The 18,063-nt window shown below is 35.1% G+C and overlaps 1 protein-coding gene across 7 annotated transcripts in view; it reads left to right on the forward strand.

Annotated features, from left to right (window-relative positions):
- The window catches only part of LOC110463932 (solute carrier family 15 member 4-like), a 44,631-nt gene that overhangs the window by 16,058 nt on the left and 10,510 nt on the right, over window positions 1–18,063 (forward strand). For all 7 annotated transcript variants that reach the window (XM_021518884.1, XM_021518883.1, XM_021518882.1 and 4 more), the window contains 4 exons: window positions 2,157–2,484; window positions 15,435–15,533; window positions 16,224–16,309; window positions 17,355–17,494. In XM_021518884.1, the coding sequence (XP_021374559.1) occupies window positions 2,181–2,484; window positions 15,435–15,533; window positions 16,224–16,309; window positions 17,355–17,494 (629 nt within the window). In that variant the 5' untranslated portion in view covers window positions 2,157–2,180. The remainder of the gene's footprint in view (window positions 1–2,156; window positions 2,485–15,434; window positions 15,534–16,223; window positions 16,310–17,354; window positions 17,495–18,063) is intronic.

The raw sequence follows: 18,063 nt of genomic DNA on the forward strand, positions 1-18,063 counted from the left end.
AACCCCTAGGGACCTAGTTTGTTAGTCACAGCTTGGAAACAGTTGAGAGCCCCACCCTATAACGGTATATACAATTGCTGAGTATAAAGAGATGATTGCACATATGCTTCCAGGATGGCCTTGGGGACTGCCCCACCCTTGGAGACTTAACCCCTGGGTCATAACTTCGAAATGGTTTAGATCCCCACCCCAAAACTATATATACAATTGTTGGGCATAAAAAGACGAATGCAGTCATGATATTAGAATTGACCCCAGGGTCTGCCCCACCCTTGCAGACTTAACCCCTGGGTCATAACTTTGAAATGGTTGAGATCCCCACCCCAAAACTATATATACAAATGCTGGGCAAAAAGAGACAAATGCAGTCACGATATTAGAATTGATCCTGGGGTCTGGCCACAACCCTAGGGACCTAGTTTCTGAGTCAAAGCTTGGAAACAGTTTAAGATCCCCACCCCATAACCATACATAAAATTGCTGGGCATGAAGAATCTAATACATGTACAGATATGCTACAAGGATTGGCCTTGGGGTCTGGCATATTCCCTTGATCTCATTCGGAGAATATTTTGCCATGATTGCTTTGGTATCCAGGTGAGCGATACAGGCCCTCTGGGCCTCTTGTTATTTTTGCTAAACCTGCCAAACTGTGAAATTACTACATAAATTATGAGTGTGTTCCAGACGTTTGGTGCTATTGAGCTGAAGTTATTAAGCTAAGTTATAATGTTTCCAAGTTTGATTTTAAATTTTCTTCAGTGACTCCATTTAAAGATATCTGTAAAATATGTAAAAGAAAATCATTTGTTATAATATATTGTTCTGATCAATTCATACTTATATGAATATGCTTTCTTAAACACTGATGTATTTTTATGTTACAAAGATGTCTATACTACAAACTCTGGATTATCATCAAAACAAAGTGGTATATTCACCCCCCCCCCCCCCCCCCCCCCCCCCCCCCCCCCCCCCCACACCCACACCCAAGTTTGTGTCATAAATATCATATAGCATCAACTATCATAATTGACAACTTTAATTGGTTAATTTGTTGACAGTTACTTTTATCCGGTGCTGAGGGCCGAGGGAAATAGTTCATTGGGTTGTAAACAGTGTTGTCTTTGGGACAAAGATTTAGGGAAAGGAGGAGGAGGAGTGCAGCGTAACTGCAACAGGTTGATCGCAGGCAGTTATCAAGTAGCTCAATTGGTTGGAGTGTCTGTTTAGAGTTTGGAGGTCCTCAGTTAGAATCTTGATCTGGCCTTATTTTGTTCCTCTCCTGTTACAGTGGTAACTCTGACAAATCCTTATTTCAAGTACTGGATGTACGCTTGGCAAGGGGATACCTATAAACCTGGGTTGTAAATAGTGTCGTCTTTGGGGCAACGAATTGAAAAAAAGGAGGGAGGAAATTGTAGCAGAACTGGACTGGGTCAATTGCCGGTGTCTAGGTATCTCAGTTGCATATACATCTGTACTTGTCAACTCTCCCAATTATGGAGGAAAACTCTCAATTTTGGGCGTTAAAATTTCGTATGTTCAAGCAGTGAATTTGCTAAACTATTTCTATCTTCAAAGATGTGATGATTTCATCTGAAAGAACAACTCAAAAAAGTGATATTTTCCCCCTAGGGTGTATATAAAGACATTTTATTGATGTTTTCAATTTTGAGCATGTGTAATCTACCCCATGGTAATTTTAAAATGCTGTCAAGTATGCAATTGGTTAGAGCATCCTTCTAGAGTTTAGTTAGAGTTTAGTGGTCCAAAGTTCCAATCCCGGTCTGGCCGTGCATTCTTCCTCGATATATATATATATGGGGTGCTATGCATTGTGGATATTTAAGGTGCAGGTATTGAATATACTAAATGTTCAACTAGTTTTGATAGTGTACTTAAAGATAAATATATATATATATACACTAAGTTGTCCAGGATAATATTTAGTGATAATACACAATTTCCATCCTGCATCCTGGATTACTATTTCCGTTTAAAGCAATCCTGATATGATTTCTAATCTGACTGCTTGATGAACTAGCTGTAATGCTTACATCTGTTGGGTATACAGAAACCAGCCTATTTCTGCTGTTAAGGAGATAGGCTATTCTGTCTTTGCTTGAAAGTAATAGATTACATTTTCTTATCAGGGTACCTGTATAAAAATCGTCAGCATGGCCCAGTTTGATCCAGATGAGCGAAATCCTCTCCTGAGTGGTAGTGGTGGAAATCAGTGTCTGTCAAGTAGGGTCACCCTACAGGAACCATTAGACAATATGGCCAAACCGGAGATGGGGATAAAGGAAAATAAGTCAGCATTCCGTGGAAAAACGGGTCTTGTGGTGGTGTGTATTTTGATGACAGAACTGTGCGAGCGTTTGACGTATTACAGTGTGGTAGCTAACCTTGTCCTGTTTTGTACCTCCAAACTCGACATTCCCAGTTCTGATGCTGCCAACATTAGTCTCATCTTCTCAGGTAAAAAAAAATGTATTTGTAGGTTTTCTCCCGAGATATATGGACCAATGCATTCTAAAGATTATTTTTTTCATGGTTCAACACCTCTACGCCAAAACTTATCAATCTTTACACTTGTTTTCATTTTAAACATGTACATTAATTTCCATTCAAAATATTTTTGCTAACATAAATAAAGAAAAAGATACCAGTATATTTTGTATGTAAAATATGTACACATTTCAAAACAAAAAATTATTATCTTACCCTTAGACAGGAGCTTAATTGACATTGAGTCCTTAATAATGAAACTTTTTTAATTAGTTGGTATTTTGACAATAGACACAATGACAATTTTTTGGAAAACAATTTCAAATACCTGTTAATAGACTTTGAATAAATTTTGATATATATATGTGTCTGTTATCAGTGATTACATCTTCTAACCTATAAAATCTACAGTTTTATCTATATATTACATGATAACAACTGTACCACTATCATACAGGTACTTTGTTTAAAAAAATGTCACATATCAGTGTTTCTTCATGTCATATAAGGTATAGAATACTGACGGCCAATTCAGTTCAGAACCTGGACTAAAATGCTTTCCATAATACAAAAACGTTGTTGGTCAAAGTTACATCTATCAGTCAGGGTAATCATGTCCATTTAGAAATACTAAACAAATGAAAATAATCTATTTATTTACACACCTTACCAAAATAGCTAACTTACCATTACCTTACCAAAATAGCTAACTTACCAAAAAAGCTAACTTACCATTACCCTACTAAATAGCTCACTTACCATTACCCTACTAAATAGCTCACTTACCATTACATAACTAAATAGCTCACTTACCATTACATACCTAAATAGCTAACTTACCATTACCATACTAAATAGCTCACTTACCATTGAATAACTAAATAGCTAACTTACCATTACCCTACTAAATAACTAACATACCATTGCATAACTAAATAGCTAACTTACCATTACTGTACTAAATAGCTATCTTACCATTACCCTACTAAATAGCTAACTTACCATTACCCTACTAAATAGCTAACTTACCATTACCATACTAAATAGCTATCTTACCATTACCCTACTAAATAGCTAACTTACCATTGCATAACTAAATAGCTAACTTACCATTACCCTACTAAATAGCTAACTTACCATTACATAACGAAATAGCTAACTTACCATTACCGTACTAAATAGCTATCTTACCATTACATAACTAAATAGCTCACTTACCATTACATAACTAAATAGCTAACTTACTATTACCCTACTAAATAGCTCACTTACCATTACCCTACTAAATAACTAACTTACCATTGCATAACTAAATAGCTAACTTACCATTGCCCTACTAAATAGCTAACTTACCATTACATAACTAAATAGCTAACTTACCATTACCCTACTAAATAGCTATCTTACCATTACCCTACTAAATAGCTCACTTAACATTACCCTACTAAATAGCTAACTTACCATTACCCTACTAAATAGCTAACTTACCATTACATAACTAAATAGCTAAATTACCATTACATAACTAAATAGCTCACTTACCATTATCTTACTGAATAGCTAACTTACCATTACTTAACTAAATAACTAAAATGTATACACCGTAGTTATATTTGCTATATAGCTAGAATACCCAAATCTATCATAAGATATTTAGACATTGCCCAGCTGTAACTAAATAGTGAGAATGTACACACCCTGTTGCTAAAATATATTCGGACGTTGTTTATCTGTAATTTAATACAAAAGCGTGCTGAAAAACTACTGATAGTTCAGCTGAAATCCTTCTGGAACCAAACTAAATCTCTTCTATATTAGTAATATCCACATCTAACTAAATACAATGATGTAGCTAACTTAAATAGCTAGCCTAATCCCAATTGCTAAGATATCCATAATGATACCTTTGTAAATAGCTAGAATGTCTACACTTTACTTAAAAAAATCTAGCGTGCCTCACCTTACTGAAAAGACTAAAACGGTCTTGTATTTATCTATGTCATACAGCTATAGAGCAGGCACTGCCCTGAATACCAGTGTTGTGGATAAGAGAGGTAAACAAAATCAGTTCAAGCAGGTTTTGTCATATTGAAGTTGTGTTGTTGAAGTTTTTGGTATCTGGGCGCTGTGATTATTATGGCTTTCTCTTTTACCACATTTTATAAATTTGGGAACATTGTGTTTAGGCCAGTACATACTGTCTGAACTACTTCTCAAAGTAACAAGAATGAAAGTGGAGTGGATTTTTTGTCAAATTCATTTGTTCGGTAATAATTAAATTTTCATGTTTGGCAAAAATATTTCAATTTCAACTAAAATATAGAGATATGCATAAAATATAATGAGTCCTAAATACATTGCAGTTAGTAGCTGGATTTGATAAGAAATGTGTAAGATAAGAGGTTAAATGTAAACTCTCTTTTTCTGATTAATTACAATTACTAGTAATAGTAGGAGTATAATTCAAAACTGAAGCTGTATTCAGTACTAATTATTCGATGATCTGTTTAAGCTGACATGGCATGAATTGCCCCTTTGAAGCTTACGTCATATGGGACATCATCTGTCAGTTTTAAAAAGGTGTTATGAACTTAGACATTCAGCTTTTCTGTTAATATGGGCATGAAGAATTATCAACTGCATTAGGTCACAGAGGACAGGTCAAATGTGTTAAAATCTTCGAACAAGTTGTTTTCCTTATGAACCATGAGGTGAAGAAAAATTATATTTGGCCGTGAGCTAGTTGCTGTGGTAACGGGTACCAAGTTTAATCAATTAACTTATCTTGACCAAACATCAAAGTCACTAGCGTAAACGTGTTGAAAAGACTTTGATATATGAACTACCGGTACGTGGCACAGAGAAATGATATTAAACCTGTTAACCTCCTTGAATGGAAACCTGCCCCAATAAATGAATTGCATCAGTATTCAATGTCACTGATATAAAATGTATTGAAAATTCAAAAAAGTTCCTCTAAAGAACTGTGATGCTTAGGGCGATGAATGTTGGCCATATCTTACAAGGGTTGACATCTCCAGTATGATTATGTAACAATAACCATACAAGAAGTTGTCATAAATCAAAGGAACTTTAACAGTACACTAGCTGGGGGTTTTGTGGTATTTTTGAAAGTGGTGCAAAATCATTCTTTAGTGTTAAGAAAGGTTTTCATTACCTTCTATAAACCATCAGCCACTAGCTATCATGAGTTATGTACAAAAATTCCTCTATAAATGGACAGCAAGCTGGCTACAGCTAGGCTGTAATCCTTTGATAGTGATAAACATAATGTAACTTGGATTGTATACTTTGATGTACCTAACAACCAATGATATATTTGTATAATTTGTAGAAGATCCAGTTTTTATTTGTTTGACAATGCCCACGGAAAGTATTGGTATCTATATGGAATAGCACGGACAAGTTGTCATGCTGTGAATTATGGCATTTGGAAGTGTATAAACTATCAAAGACAATTTGTAAGATTTTTATATAAAAAAAAGATATATCATCTGTTACTTTGATACAGACAGAACAATAATATATCCCCATTATAACGATCAAGGTGGGACATATAATTTATCATAAGTATGACTTTATATATATATACTAGCAATGATATTTACCAATACACAGTCAAGTTGGCCATAAAATGTCACTGAGTATATCTGTGACCAGTACACCTGAGACTTTCCCTATGTATAGATGTTTACAAAGTTTTACTGATAACGTTTTTTGTAGCTGTATATCTCATGCGGCGACACATACTTTCCTATGATACGCAGTATTTATTGTATTATGTACTTCATGTATTCAATCTTTTTTCAAAGTATAGCTTCTGGCACATTAAATTTCCTATTACTAAGACACATAAAGACAAAATCATCTATCACTGATACATATTTTACAGACAAAATTATCTTTACTGAGACATATTCTACAGACTATATATTAATATAACTAAGACACATACAGATAATATTATTCATAACTAAGACATACAAACATTAGCATACAGATAATATTATTCATAACTAAGACATACAAACAAGACACATACAGACAATATTATCTATAACTAAGACATATGCAAACAAGACATATTCAGACAATATTATCTATAACTAAGACATAAAGACTATATTATCTCAACATATACTACAAACTATATTGATATAACTAAGACATATACAGACAATATTATCCATAACTAAGACATATACAAACAAGACATATACAGACAATATTATCTATAACTAAGACATAAAGACAATATTATTTCAACATATAATACAGACTGTATTAATATAATTAAGACATATACAAACAAGACACATACAGACAATATTATCTATAACTAAGACATAAAGACAATATTATTTCAACATATACTACAGACTGTATTAATATAATTAAGACATATACAGACAATATAATTCATAACTATAAGTCATATACAAACAAGACATATTCAGACAATATTATCCATAACTATAAGACATAAAGACTATATTATCTCAACATATACTACAGACTATATTAATATAACTAAGACATATACAGACAATATTATTTGTCTATTGTATTGAAGCTATATAACATATGAGTCTTTGTCATTGGTGATTCTACTATGATTTAATGCCTTATACTACTCCTAATGTGTTATATTAAATGCCAGACCCACAATAATGAATTCCTTTGCTATTAAAGCACAGGTGAAAAAAAGAGTCTGGAAGCCTTTTGGTTGGTTTATGTAAATGTAACCTGGACATTGAAAGATAGTTGTGATGTCAAAATCTAAAGTTGACATGCAATTGCAGCATCCAGTCAGACGTTCTAACGCAAGCTCAATTGGACATGTCATGGGTGATTGCCATGTAGCCATATCAGGAAATGATATAATGATAAATTGTTCGGTGCCTCGGTAGCCGTGATCGCTAACGCGCACAGTCATTGTACTACTGTGTGCAATCAAGCGTGAGCTTCAGACCACTCGCTTTCCCAAGAATTTCGGTTCGATCCCCAGCGGTGGTGGAATAAAAGAGAGTGATGTCTGATAGGGTTAGTTGTTATCCCTCCGATGGCACGGTGGTTTCCCCCCTGTGGGTTTTCCTCCACCACGAAAACACCATTTGTTCCCTTAGCAGCGGCGTAATAAAAGCTCTACAGAGCTTATGTTTGTTGCTGACAATTGTACACGACGTTAAATAAAGATTATTATTATTATCATCATGTTAAATGTAGAAACAAATTTATTGATTTGTCCCTTTTTAGCAATTTAGCTGATATGTGCCATGACCATGCTAATGTAATGAATGTAGCATACCTTATTGTCCGATGATCAAATACTTTCCTGCCAATGCTAGTACATGTAACAGGTGTTCTTTTTAGTACAACATTCACATATTTACATCTATTCCTTTATAATTAAATGGCATCAATTCTGTTTTTACTGTATATTGGTTGGTGTTGATTGCAGTAAACTGCCAGCTCGCCAACACCCACTCATGCCATTAAAGGGTACACACCCTGGAGTTGCTTTATCCAGTAGATTTCTGTCTTTGCTGTTTGCATATNAATATTATTTGTCTATTGTATTGAAGCTATATAACATATGAGTCTTTGTCATTGGTGATTCTACTATGATTTAATGCCTTATACTACTCCTAATGTGTTATATTAAATGCCAGACCCACAATAATGAATTCCTTTGCTATTAAAGCACAGGTGAAAAAAAGAGTCTGGAAGCCTTTTGGTTGGTTTATGTAAATGTAACCTGGACATTGAAAGATAGTTGTGATGTCAAAATCTAAAGTTGACATGCAATTGCAGCATCCAGTCAGACGTTCTAACGCAAGCTCAATTGGACATGTCATGGGTGATTGCCATGTAGCCATATCAGGAAATGATATAATGATAAATTGTTCGGTGCCTCGGTAGCCGTGATCGCTAACGCGCACAGTCATTGTACTACTGTGTGCAATCAAGCGTGAGCTTCAGACCACTCGCTTTCCCAAGAATTTCGGTTCGATCCCCAGCGGTGGTGGAATAAAAGAGAGTGATGTCTGATAGGGTTAGTTGTTATCCCTCCGATGGCACGGTGGTTTCCCCCCTGTGGGTTTTCCTCCACCACGAAAACACCATTTGTTCCCTTAGCAGCGGCGTAATAAAAGCTCTACAGAGCTTATGTTTGTTGCTGACAATTGTACACGACGTTAAATAAAGATTATTATTATTATCATCATGTTAAATGTAGAAACAAATTTATTGATTTGTCCCTTTTTAGCAATTTAGCTGATATGTGCCATGACCATGCTAATGTAATGAATGTAGCATACCTTATTGTCCGATGATCAAATACTTTCCTGCCAATGCTAGTACATGTAACAGGTGTTCTTTTTAGTACAACATTCACATATTTACATCTATTCCTTTATAATTAAATGGCATCAATTCTGTTTTTACTGTATATTGGTTGGTGTTGATTGCAGTAAACTGCCAGCTCGCCAACACCCACTCATGCCATTAAAGGGTACACACCCTGGAGTTGCTTTATCCAGTAGATTTCTGTCTTTGCTGTTTGCATATACCGTATTTTACCGCCATTAAGCCCCCCCTCCTGAGAAAAATAATGGGCCAAAAGTTGGGAGGGGGCTTAATTGAGAGCAACCCCCCTGTTCACAAATGTCCGCCATCTTGGATATATACCACTGTTTTGATCTATGACCACACTAAATATCATGTACTTATCCACTATAGTCGTTCATGTTGTTAAAATAACAACTAACAGACAGAATATTTTATAACAGCCACCAAAAGTTGATGGTGCTGTTGTTTTTCTTAACTTATTTTCTATCATCAATTTGTCTCGATAATTCAATTTTATCAAACACCATTTTTATATTTTTTATTGATAAGTCAATCAGAACTCTTTAAGACACAATACCAACATTCAGAGGTGTGAAAAATTAATAGCACAACACACGACGTCGCTACTACGTTTTGTGGGGGATGAAATGTCTTGCCACAGGAAGGCTACTGATTGATCTACGATGGTTGTTAATCCTGTATTTGTGGGCCTTCTGTGTTTCCTCAACATACTGCATCTTACATTTACCACAAGTAATAAGGTATATTATGCCTGATTCCAAGTAAATATCACAATGGCAAGCTTGTAAGACATGTTTAGTGCATAAAAAACTGGAACACTTCAAATGATATTGAAAATGGCCGTTTTCATTCAAAACGACATGTTTATATAAAAACTTCATCTTTTAAAGTTTTTGTCCAATTTACTTAAAAGTCTTAGATGGGGTAGGAAAACGCCCCTTAAAGAAGGAATAATCATATTGAGAAGGAGGTCAGAAGGGGAGGTGGTGGGTAATAAAATTCACTTTCAGATATTTTTCAAAATTAGATCATGATGTAAAAAGAAGGTACACACCTTGTTCTTCCATCATCTTCAACAGGCTTGTGACCTAGGGTCAGCTAGCGCACGTTCTAATTATATAGGGTGCTAAAAATAGCCACAAATTCAAACGACTTTTGACCTTCTCACCTCCTTCTAATGGTCAGCGTCCGCTCATATCAACAATAGATAACCTTAATACAGTACTTTAAAATGCATGATAATGAAACATAGCAAAAAACAAAGTATTACTAGGACATTCATAAATTACATTAACCGAGGTTTAATTTGTAAATATAATTAAGATGTCAGCATATATGGATTTTGAAGGTGAAACAGGTGTACAGGATGTGTTGGTACATTTATATCTATAGCAACAAATAAATTAGGTACGAGCTACGAGATATGGAAACTGTCCCAATTTTATCAAATCCCTTCGAAGACGAATTCAGTGGACATACACAAAGACAACAGGAAGGTGTCATGACAGCATCAGAAAAAGAGGGTGATCACCTAGTGTCAGACAACAGTGAAGTCACACAACTTGCATTTTCCGCTAACGTGTTTTGTATTCTGGGGATGGAAACGTGTGAGAGACTGGCCTATTACAGTGTTATTGGAAACTTGGTACTGTTCTGTACCAGTGAGTTACAGTTAACTAGTACTTCAGCCGCTCAAGTCACCATCATCTTCACTGGTAGGTATATAGTCGCTGTCTTCTCTGGTAGGTATATAGCCACTGTCTTCTCTGGTAGGTATATAGCCACTGTAATGTGACCGTCTTCTCTGGTAGGTATATATCAACTGTCTTCTCTGGTAGGTATATAGCCACTGTCTTATCTGGTAGGTATATTGCCACTGTAAAGTGACCGTCTTCTCTGGTAGGTATATAGCCACTGTCTTCTCTAGTAGGTATATAGCCACAGTGACCGTCTTCTCTGGTAGATTTATAGCCACTGTCTTCACTTGTAGGTATATAGCCACTGTAATGTGACCGTATTCTCTGGTAGGTATATATCAACTGTCTTCTCTGGTAGGTATATAGCCACTGTCTTATCTGGTAGGTATATTGCCACTGTAAAGTGACTGTCTTCTCTGGTAGGTATATAGCCACTGTCTTCTCTAATAGGTATATAGCCACAGTGACCGTCTTCTCTGGTAGATTTATAGCCACTGTCTTCACTTGTAGGTATATAGCCACTGTAATGTGACCGTATTCTCTGGTAGGTATATATCAACTGTCTTCTCTGGTAGGTATATAGCCACAGTGACCGTCTCCTCTGGTAGATATATAGCCACTGTCTTCTCTGGTAGGTATATAGCCACTGTAAAGTGACAGTCTTCTCTGGTAGGTATATAGCCACTGTATTCTCTGGTAGGTATATAGCCACAGTGACCGTCTCCTCTGGTAGGTATATAGCTACTGTCTTCTCTAGTAGGTATATAGCCACAGTGACCGTCTCCTCTGGTAGGTATATAGCTACTGTCTTCTCTAGTAGGTATATAGCCACAGTGACTGTCTTCTCTGGTAGGCATATAGCCACTGTCTTCTCTGGTAGGTATATAGCCACTGTAAAGTGACAGTCTTCTCTGGTAGGTATATAGCCACAGTGACTGTCTTCTCTGGTAGGTATATAGCTACTGTCTTCTCTAGTAGGTATATAGCCACAGTGACCGTCTCCTCTGGTAGGTATATAGCTACTGTCTTCTCTAGTAGGTATATAGCCACAGTGACTGTCTTCTCTGGTAGGTATATAGCCACTGTCTTATCTGGTAGGTATAAAGCCACAGTGACAGTCTTCTCTGGTAGGTATATAGCCACTGTCTTCTCTAATAGGTATATAGCCACAGTGACCGTCTTCTCTGGTAGATTTATAGCCACTGTCTTCACTTGTAGGTATATAGCCACTGTAAAGTGACCGTCTTCTCTGGTAGGTATATAGCCACTGTATTCTCTGGTAGGTATATAGCCACTGTCTTCACCNCTCTGGTAGGTATATATCCATTGTCTTCTCTGGTAGGTATATATCCACTGTCTTCTCTGGTAGGTATATATCCACTGTCTTCTCTGGTAGGGTATATATCCACTGTCTTCTCTGGTAGGTATATAGCCACTGTCTTCTCTGGTAGGTATAAAGCCACCGTCTTCTCAGGTAGGTACATGTATATATAGCCACCGTCTTCTCAGGTAGGTACATGTATATATAGCCACCATCTTCTCTGGTTGGTATATAGCCATCGTCTTCTCTTGTAGTTATATAGCCACCATCTTCTCTGGTAGGTATATAGCCACTGTCTTCTCTGGTAGGTATATATCCACTGTCTTCTCTGGTAGGGTATATATCCACTGTCTTCTCTGGTAGGTATATAGCCACTGTCTTCTCTGGTAGGTATAAAGCCACCGTCTTCTCAGGTAGGTACATGTATATATAGCCACCGTCTTCTCAGGTAGGTACATGTATATATAGCCACCATCTTCTCTGGTAGGTATATAGCCATGTTTTCTCTGGTAGGTATATAGCCATCGTCCTCTCTGGGAGGTATCATTCTAACCCGTACTAAAATCGTAGCAAACCGTTGTTAATCCGCAGTGCATACACAGTGACACGTGTCATTCCGTACTAAACCTTACCGAACAGTGATATTGTCTGTTTATGTCTTACTGATAGATGATATTGTCTGTATATGTCTTATCGGTAGATGATATTGTCTGTATGTCTTACTGATAGATGATATTGTCTGTATATATCTTATCGGTAGATGATATTGTCTGTATGTCTTACTGAGAGATGATATTGTCTGTATGTATCTTATCGGTAGATGATATTGTCTGTATATATCTTAACGGTAGATGATATTGTCTGTATGTATCTTATCGGTAGATGATATGGTCTGTATGTCTTACTGATCGATGATGTCATACTGAGAGATGATATTGTCTGTATGTCTTACTGATAGATGATATTGTCTGTATGTCATACTGATAGATGATGTCATACTGATAGATGATGTCATACTGATAGATGATGTCATACTGATAGATGATGTCATACTGATAGATGATATCATACTGATAGATGATTTTGTCTGCATGTCATACTGATAGATGATATCATACTGATAGATGATGTCATACTGATAGATGATGTCATACTGATAGATGATATTGTCTGTATGTCTTACTGATAGATGATATTGTCTGTATGTCTTACTGATAGATGATATTGTCTGTATATGTCTTAATGATAGATGATATTGTCTGTATGTCTTACTGATAGATGATATTGTCTGTATGTCTTACTGATAGATGATATTGTCTGGATGTCTTACTGATAGATGATATTGTCTGTATGTCTTAATGATAGATGATATTGTCTGTATATCTTACTGATAGATGATATTGTCTGTATATGTCTTAATGATAGATGATATTGTCTGTATGTCTTACTGATAGATGATATTGTCTGTATGTCTTACTGATAGATGATATTGTCTGGATGTCTTACTGATAGATGATATTGTCTGTATGTCTTAATGATAGATGATATTGTCTGTATATCTTACTGATAGATGATATTGTCTGTATATGTCTTAATGATAGATGATATTGTCTGTATGTCTTACTGATAGATGATATTGTCTGTATGTCTTACTGATAGATGATATTGTCTGGATGTCTTAATGATAGATGATATTGTCTGTATGTCTTAATGAGATATGATAGTGTCTGTATATGTCTTATTGATAGATGATATTGTCTGTATGTCTTAATGAGATATGATAGTGTCTGTATATGTCTTATTGATAGATGATATTGTCTGTATGTCTTAATGAGATATGATAGTGTCTGTATATGTCTTATTGATAGATCGTATTGTCTGTATGTCTTAATGAGATATGATAGTGTCTGTATATGTCTTACTGATAGATCGTATTGTTAATCTAACAGATATATATGGGGACAAACGAACCATTATCATGATACTTTATCATTAAACAACTCTGATGAAACATTTTATATACTCCTCCTAATTAATTTGGTAAAAGTTGATATTCAACTCCTTTTTTCCACTCATGGCTCACAGCATTAAAATCTGAGAACCAGCCCATTGTTTGTGAAATTGTGACAGAGTTGGTACTGTATTATGGTATCCAGTGAAACCATTTTCTTAGCTAACTGCTGAATAAACAATGTTTAACTTAGTTCCTTTGGAGGCAGGGACATGCCCTAAAGTAGCTGAGGGAACTGTAGCTTCTAGGCCCGACCATTTTTATTTTTTTTATTATCTGATAATAAAAATTAAATAATAAATATAATGATCTATGGTCTGATTATAAAATGTATGGGCTTGCTGCGGGGACCGTAGCTTCTAGGCCTGATCGTTTTTTGTTTTTCATTATTATCGAACCATATCTATNTAATATCGCATTACTAAACTGCCAACTTTATCCTTGAAATTAAACATTTCAATCAAAAATGTTCATTGATTCTTGTTTGAAAAGGTTGGACAAATCACCATCACTGTGAATTTTCCTAAATCTTCAGTGATTTGGTTTTTACATTACTTTGAAAAACAACATGGCTGTTAATTTCTGTTCTGGTTCTTTTTAACTGATAGCCCTAATCTTATTTATTTGATGGCCAATTAGGAATGGAAATAACATTTAATGGCAATACAAATTTAAATCACATGATAACGATTCTTAATTTTTAGTGGCAGTTTGATTTGAATAAGATTTAACGGTAATGCCCATAAAACAATCAAATCATTTTTAGTCATGGCCATGACAAATTCTGACAGCAATTTAATTCTGAATGTAATGGTCATGAAAGAATAAAATAGAAATAAATTAACCACTGATTTTAGCACCATTGAAGAGAAAACAAATTCATTTTGAGCTCCCATGGTGCATTTCAGTTTTGAAAATTGTCAGTATAGGGGACATAACTCTCCTGAAATCCATATTTAGTCATTATCTGTAATTTAGTCATTATCTGTAAATTTAGTCATTATCTGTAAATATCATATGATTGTAGATTAACATTTTACTTTTTGCCTGAATGCGATGAAGACAACATCAACAAGAAAAAAACCTTAATACCAGTATTAATAATGTATCACAATGACACAAAAAATAATTGTGATTTTTTAGGTCACCTGAGCTTTAGCTCAAGTGACCTATTGCTATCCGTTTNTTTTTCGATTAAATAAAGGGAATGAGCACAAAGCTATTTAAGACAGGTGGCTTTTTAAAGGCTTTTAATAGCATTTTTATTTTCTAAAAATATCATGAAAAACAATGAATTGCAGACTTGCTCATCCAACAACAAATTGACATGATTATCAAAATGAACCCTTATGTAAATTTTATAGTGAGGTCCCCAAATTGAATGTTTTTAAGTGGCAGACACTAGAACAATTGATAAGTACACTCCATAACCTGTAATTATAGTGTAATAATTCTATTTCTGATTGAAGCTTGACTGTTTTGTTTGATTTCTTCACAGGTACAGTTTACCTTATCCCTGTGATTGGAGGATACATATCCGACTCCTACGCGGGCAAATACAACACGATCCTGGGATCAGGCCTAATATACCTGCTAGGTAAACTTTAACATAACCTGTTAATATAGCATTACTACTGCCAACTTTATCCTTGAAATTAAACATTTCAATCAAAAATGTTCATTGATTCTTGTTTGAAAAGGTTGGACAAATCACCATCACTTTTCCGCAATACTTTTTCTTAAATCTTCAGTGATTTGGTTTTTACATTACTTTGAAAAACAACATGGCTGTTAATTTCTGTTCTGGTTCTTTTTAATTGATAGCCCTAATCTTATTTATTTGATGGCCAATTAGGAATGGAAATAACATTTAATGGCAATACAAATTTAAATCACATGATAATGATTCTTAATTTTTAGTGGCAGTTTGATTTGAATAAGATTTAACGGTAATGCCCATGGCATAAAACAAGCAATTTAATTCTGAATGTAATGGTCATGAAAGAATAAAATAGAAATAGATTAACCACTGATTTTTAGCACCATTGAAGAGAAAACAAATTCATTTTGAGCTCCCATGGTGCATTTCAGTTTTGAAAATTGTCAGTATAGGGGACATAACTCTACTGAAATCCATATTTAGTCATTATCTGTAAATATCATATGATTGTAGATTAACTTTTTACTTTTTGCCTGAATGCGATGAAGACAACATAAACAAGAAAAAAACCTTAATATTAATAATGTATCACCACGAAACAAATAATTGTGATTTTTATAACCACAGGGTTATTCCTACTGCCAGCAGCTGCCATAGATTATTCTGACTGGTTTGGGAGAGACGATGAAGGAGTCAAATACGACCTCAGTATTGTAAGTTACTCTTTGTATTTACATGTAGCTAGGAAATAACATTCCTTGTCTTATATTTGTAGTTCAAAACAAAAAACATGTGTATTATACCTTCTATTTCTGCATGGAATATATTTTGTATTACTCCTATTAGGCCGCGGTGGCAAAATGATTAAGGTGTTCGACCATCTGAATCACGATAGCCCTCCCCCACTAGGTCATGGGTTTGAGGTCTACGTGGGGCAGTCGCCAGGTACTGGCCCTAGGTCGGTGGCTTTTCTCCAGTTACTCCGGATTTCCTCCACCACTAAAACCTGGCACGTCCTTAAATGATCATAGATGTGTAAAGGATGTAAAATTACACAAACAAACCAAACCAAGTTTCACTCCTTATCTATAGACTATGAGGTTAAACTATTGATATTATAAACGGACGACTTAAAAACATCAGATAAGGTTATATATGATAAGCTATAGAGGGATGAAGCTGATTATATTGAGATAAAATGATAATTTGAAAATATTGCTGATAAAGAATCATTGCATATGTGATTATATATGTGCTGTGAAATTGTTTATTTTTGTGGGGAATTTCTTTTTGTTGATTTCTTGTAAACACACTATCTACAAATTCCTATGTTCCACCAAATGTTGCAATAAACCTCTAATGAAGAAAACAGTGTATACATAGTAAATGTATATATGTATTAAACAAAGCAATTAAAGTAATTCATTAACCATATTAAGAGTTTTAATTAATGTACACATCAATGCTATATATATGATACTGCTAATACCAGGTCTGTATTCTAATATGGATCTTATGATTGTATGCACTTTAATTTACCTTAAAACCAGGAGCTTTTAACTCCATTGTACATGAATCTTTTATATGAGATAACAGTGGAGATATGGGGGAAGATTTTAGTGACTTAGATACATTGATTTCCGTAGAAACAAAAATATGGAGATTTAAAGATATCACAAAGGTTAAGAAAAAATATCCTAGGTATTAAGTATATTAAAGAGGTGTAAACTGTTGTGAATAAACAATGATATTTTACAGGAAACAAGAAAGGCTTACTTCTTCTTGGGGCTGACCTTTGTCGCCATAGGAACAGGAGGGATCAAGGCCAATGTGGGTCCGTACGGAGCACAACAAGTAACCGATCTAGGTCCAGAGGCTGTACAATCTTTCTTCAACTGGTCAGTAAATGTCTGTATAATTACATTATACCCTGGCAGCAAAGTTGGTAGGGGTATACTGGAATTGAGTAGCATAATTGTCTGTCTGTCTGTTTGTAGACATATATTGTGTGCACTCACTCTTCCATTAAAACTGCACCAATTTGAATGTTAGCAGTGCACCCCTTGAATATGTCATAACAAAATTTAACAAGACAAGAAGACTAGTTCGATCCTTTGATGTACATAAAAAGAATCTTGCGGTCGCATAACGGTAAAAAATGATTGACTTTGAAGTCGGTCGTTGCCCCTTTGTAATCTTCAAAGGACAGGTATCAGCCTAGCGATTGGTCAGTTTATTTTTAACCTGAGACCAATCAAACAGCTATCTTTGTGCCTTCAATTTTGCTATGACATATTCCAGGGGTGCAGAGAGCGTAAGTAAGCATAACCCCTGGATATCGAGGATGCCCCTGAGTTTAAAAACATAGTTTGACTACTTAAAGTATTGCATCAGTTTGAATGATCATACTTTAATTGGTACACATTATTATACATTGAGGAGATGTCAATTAAATTGGTGTGACCTC

Source organism: Mizuhopecten yessoensis, unplaced genomic scaffold (assembly GCF_002113885.1).
Source record: "Mizuhopecten yessoensis strain PY_sf001 unplaced genomic scaffold, ASM211388v2 scaffold10945, whole genome shotgun sequence".
NCBI classification, from domain to species: domain Eukaryota; kingdom Metazoa; phylum Mollusca; class Bivalvia; order Pectinida; family Pectinidae; genus Mizuhopecten; species Mizuhopecten yessoensis.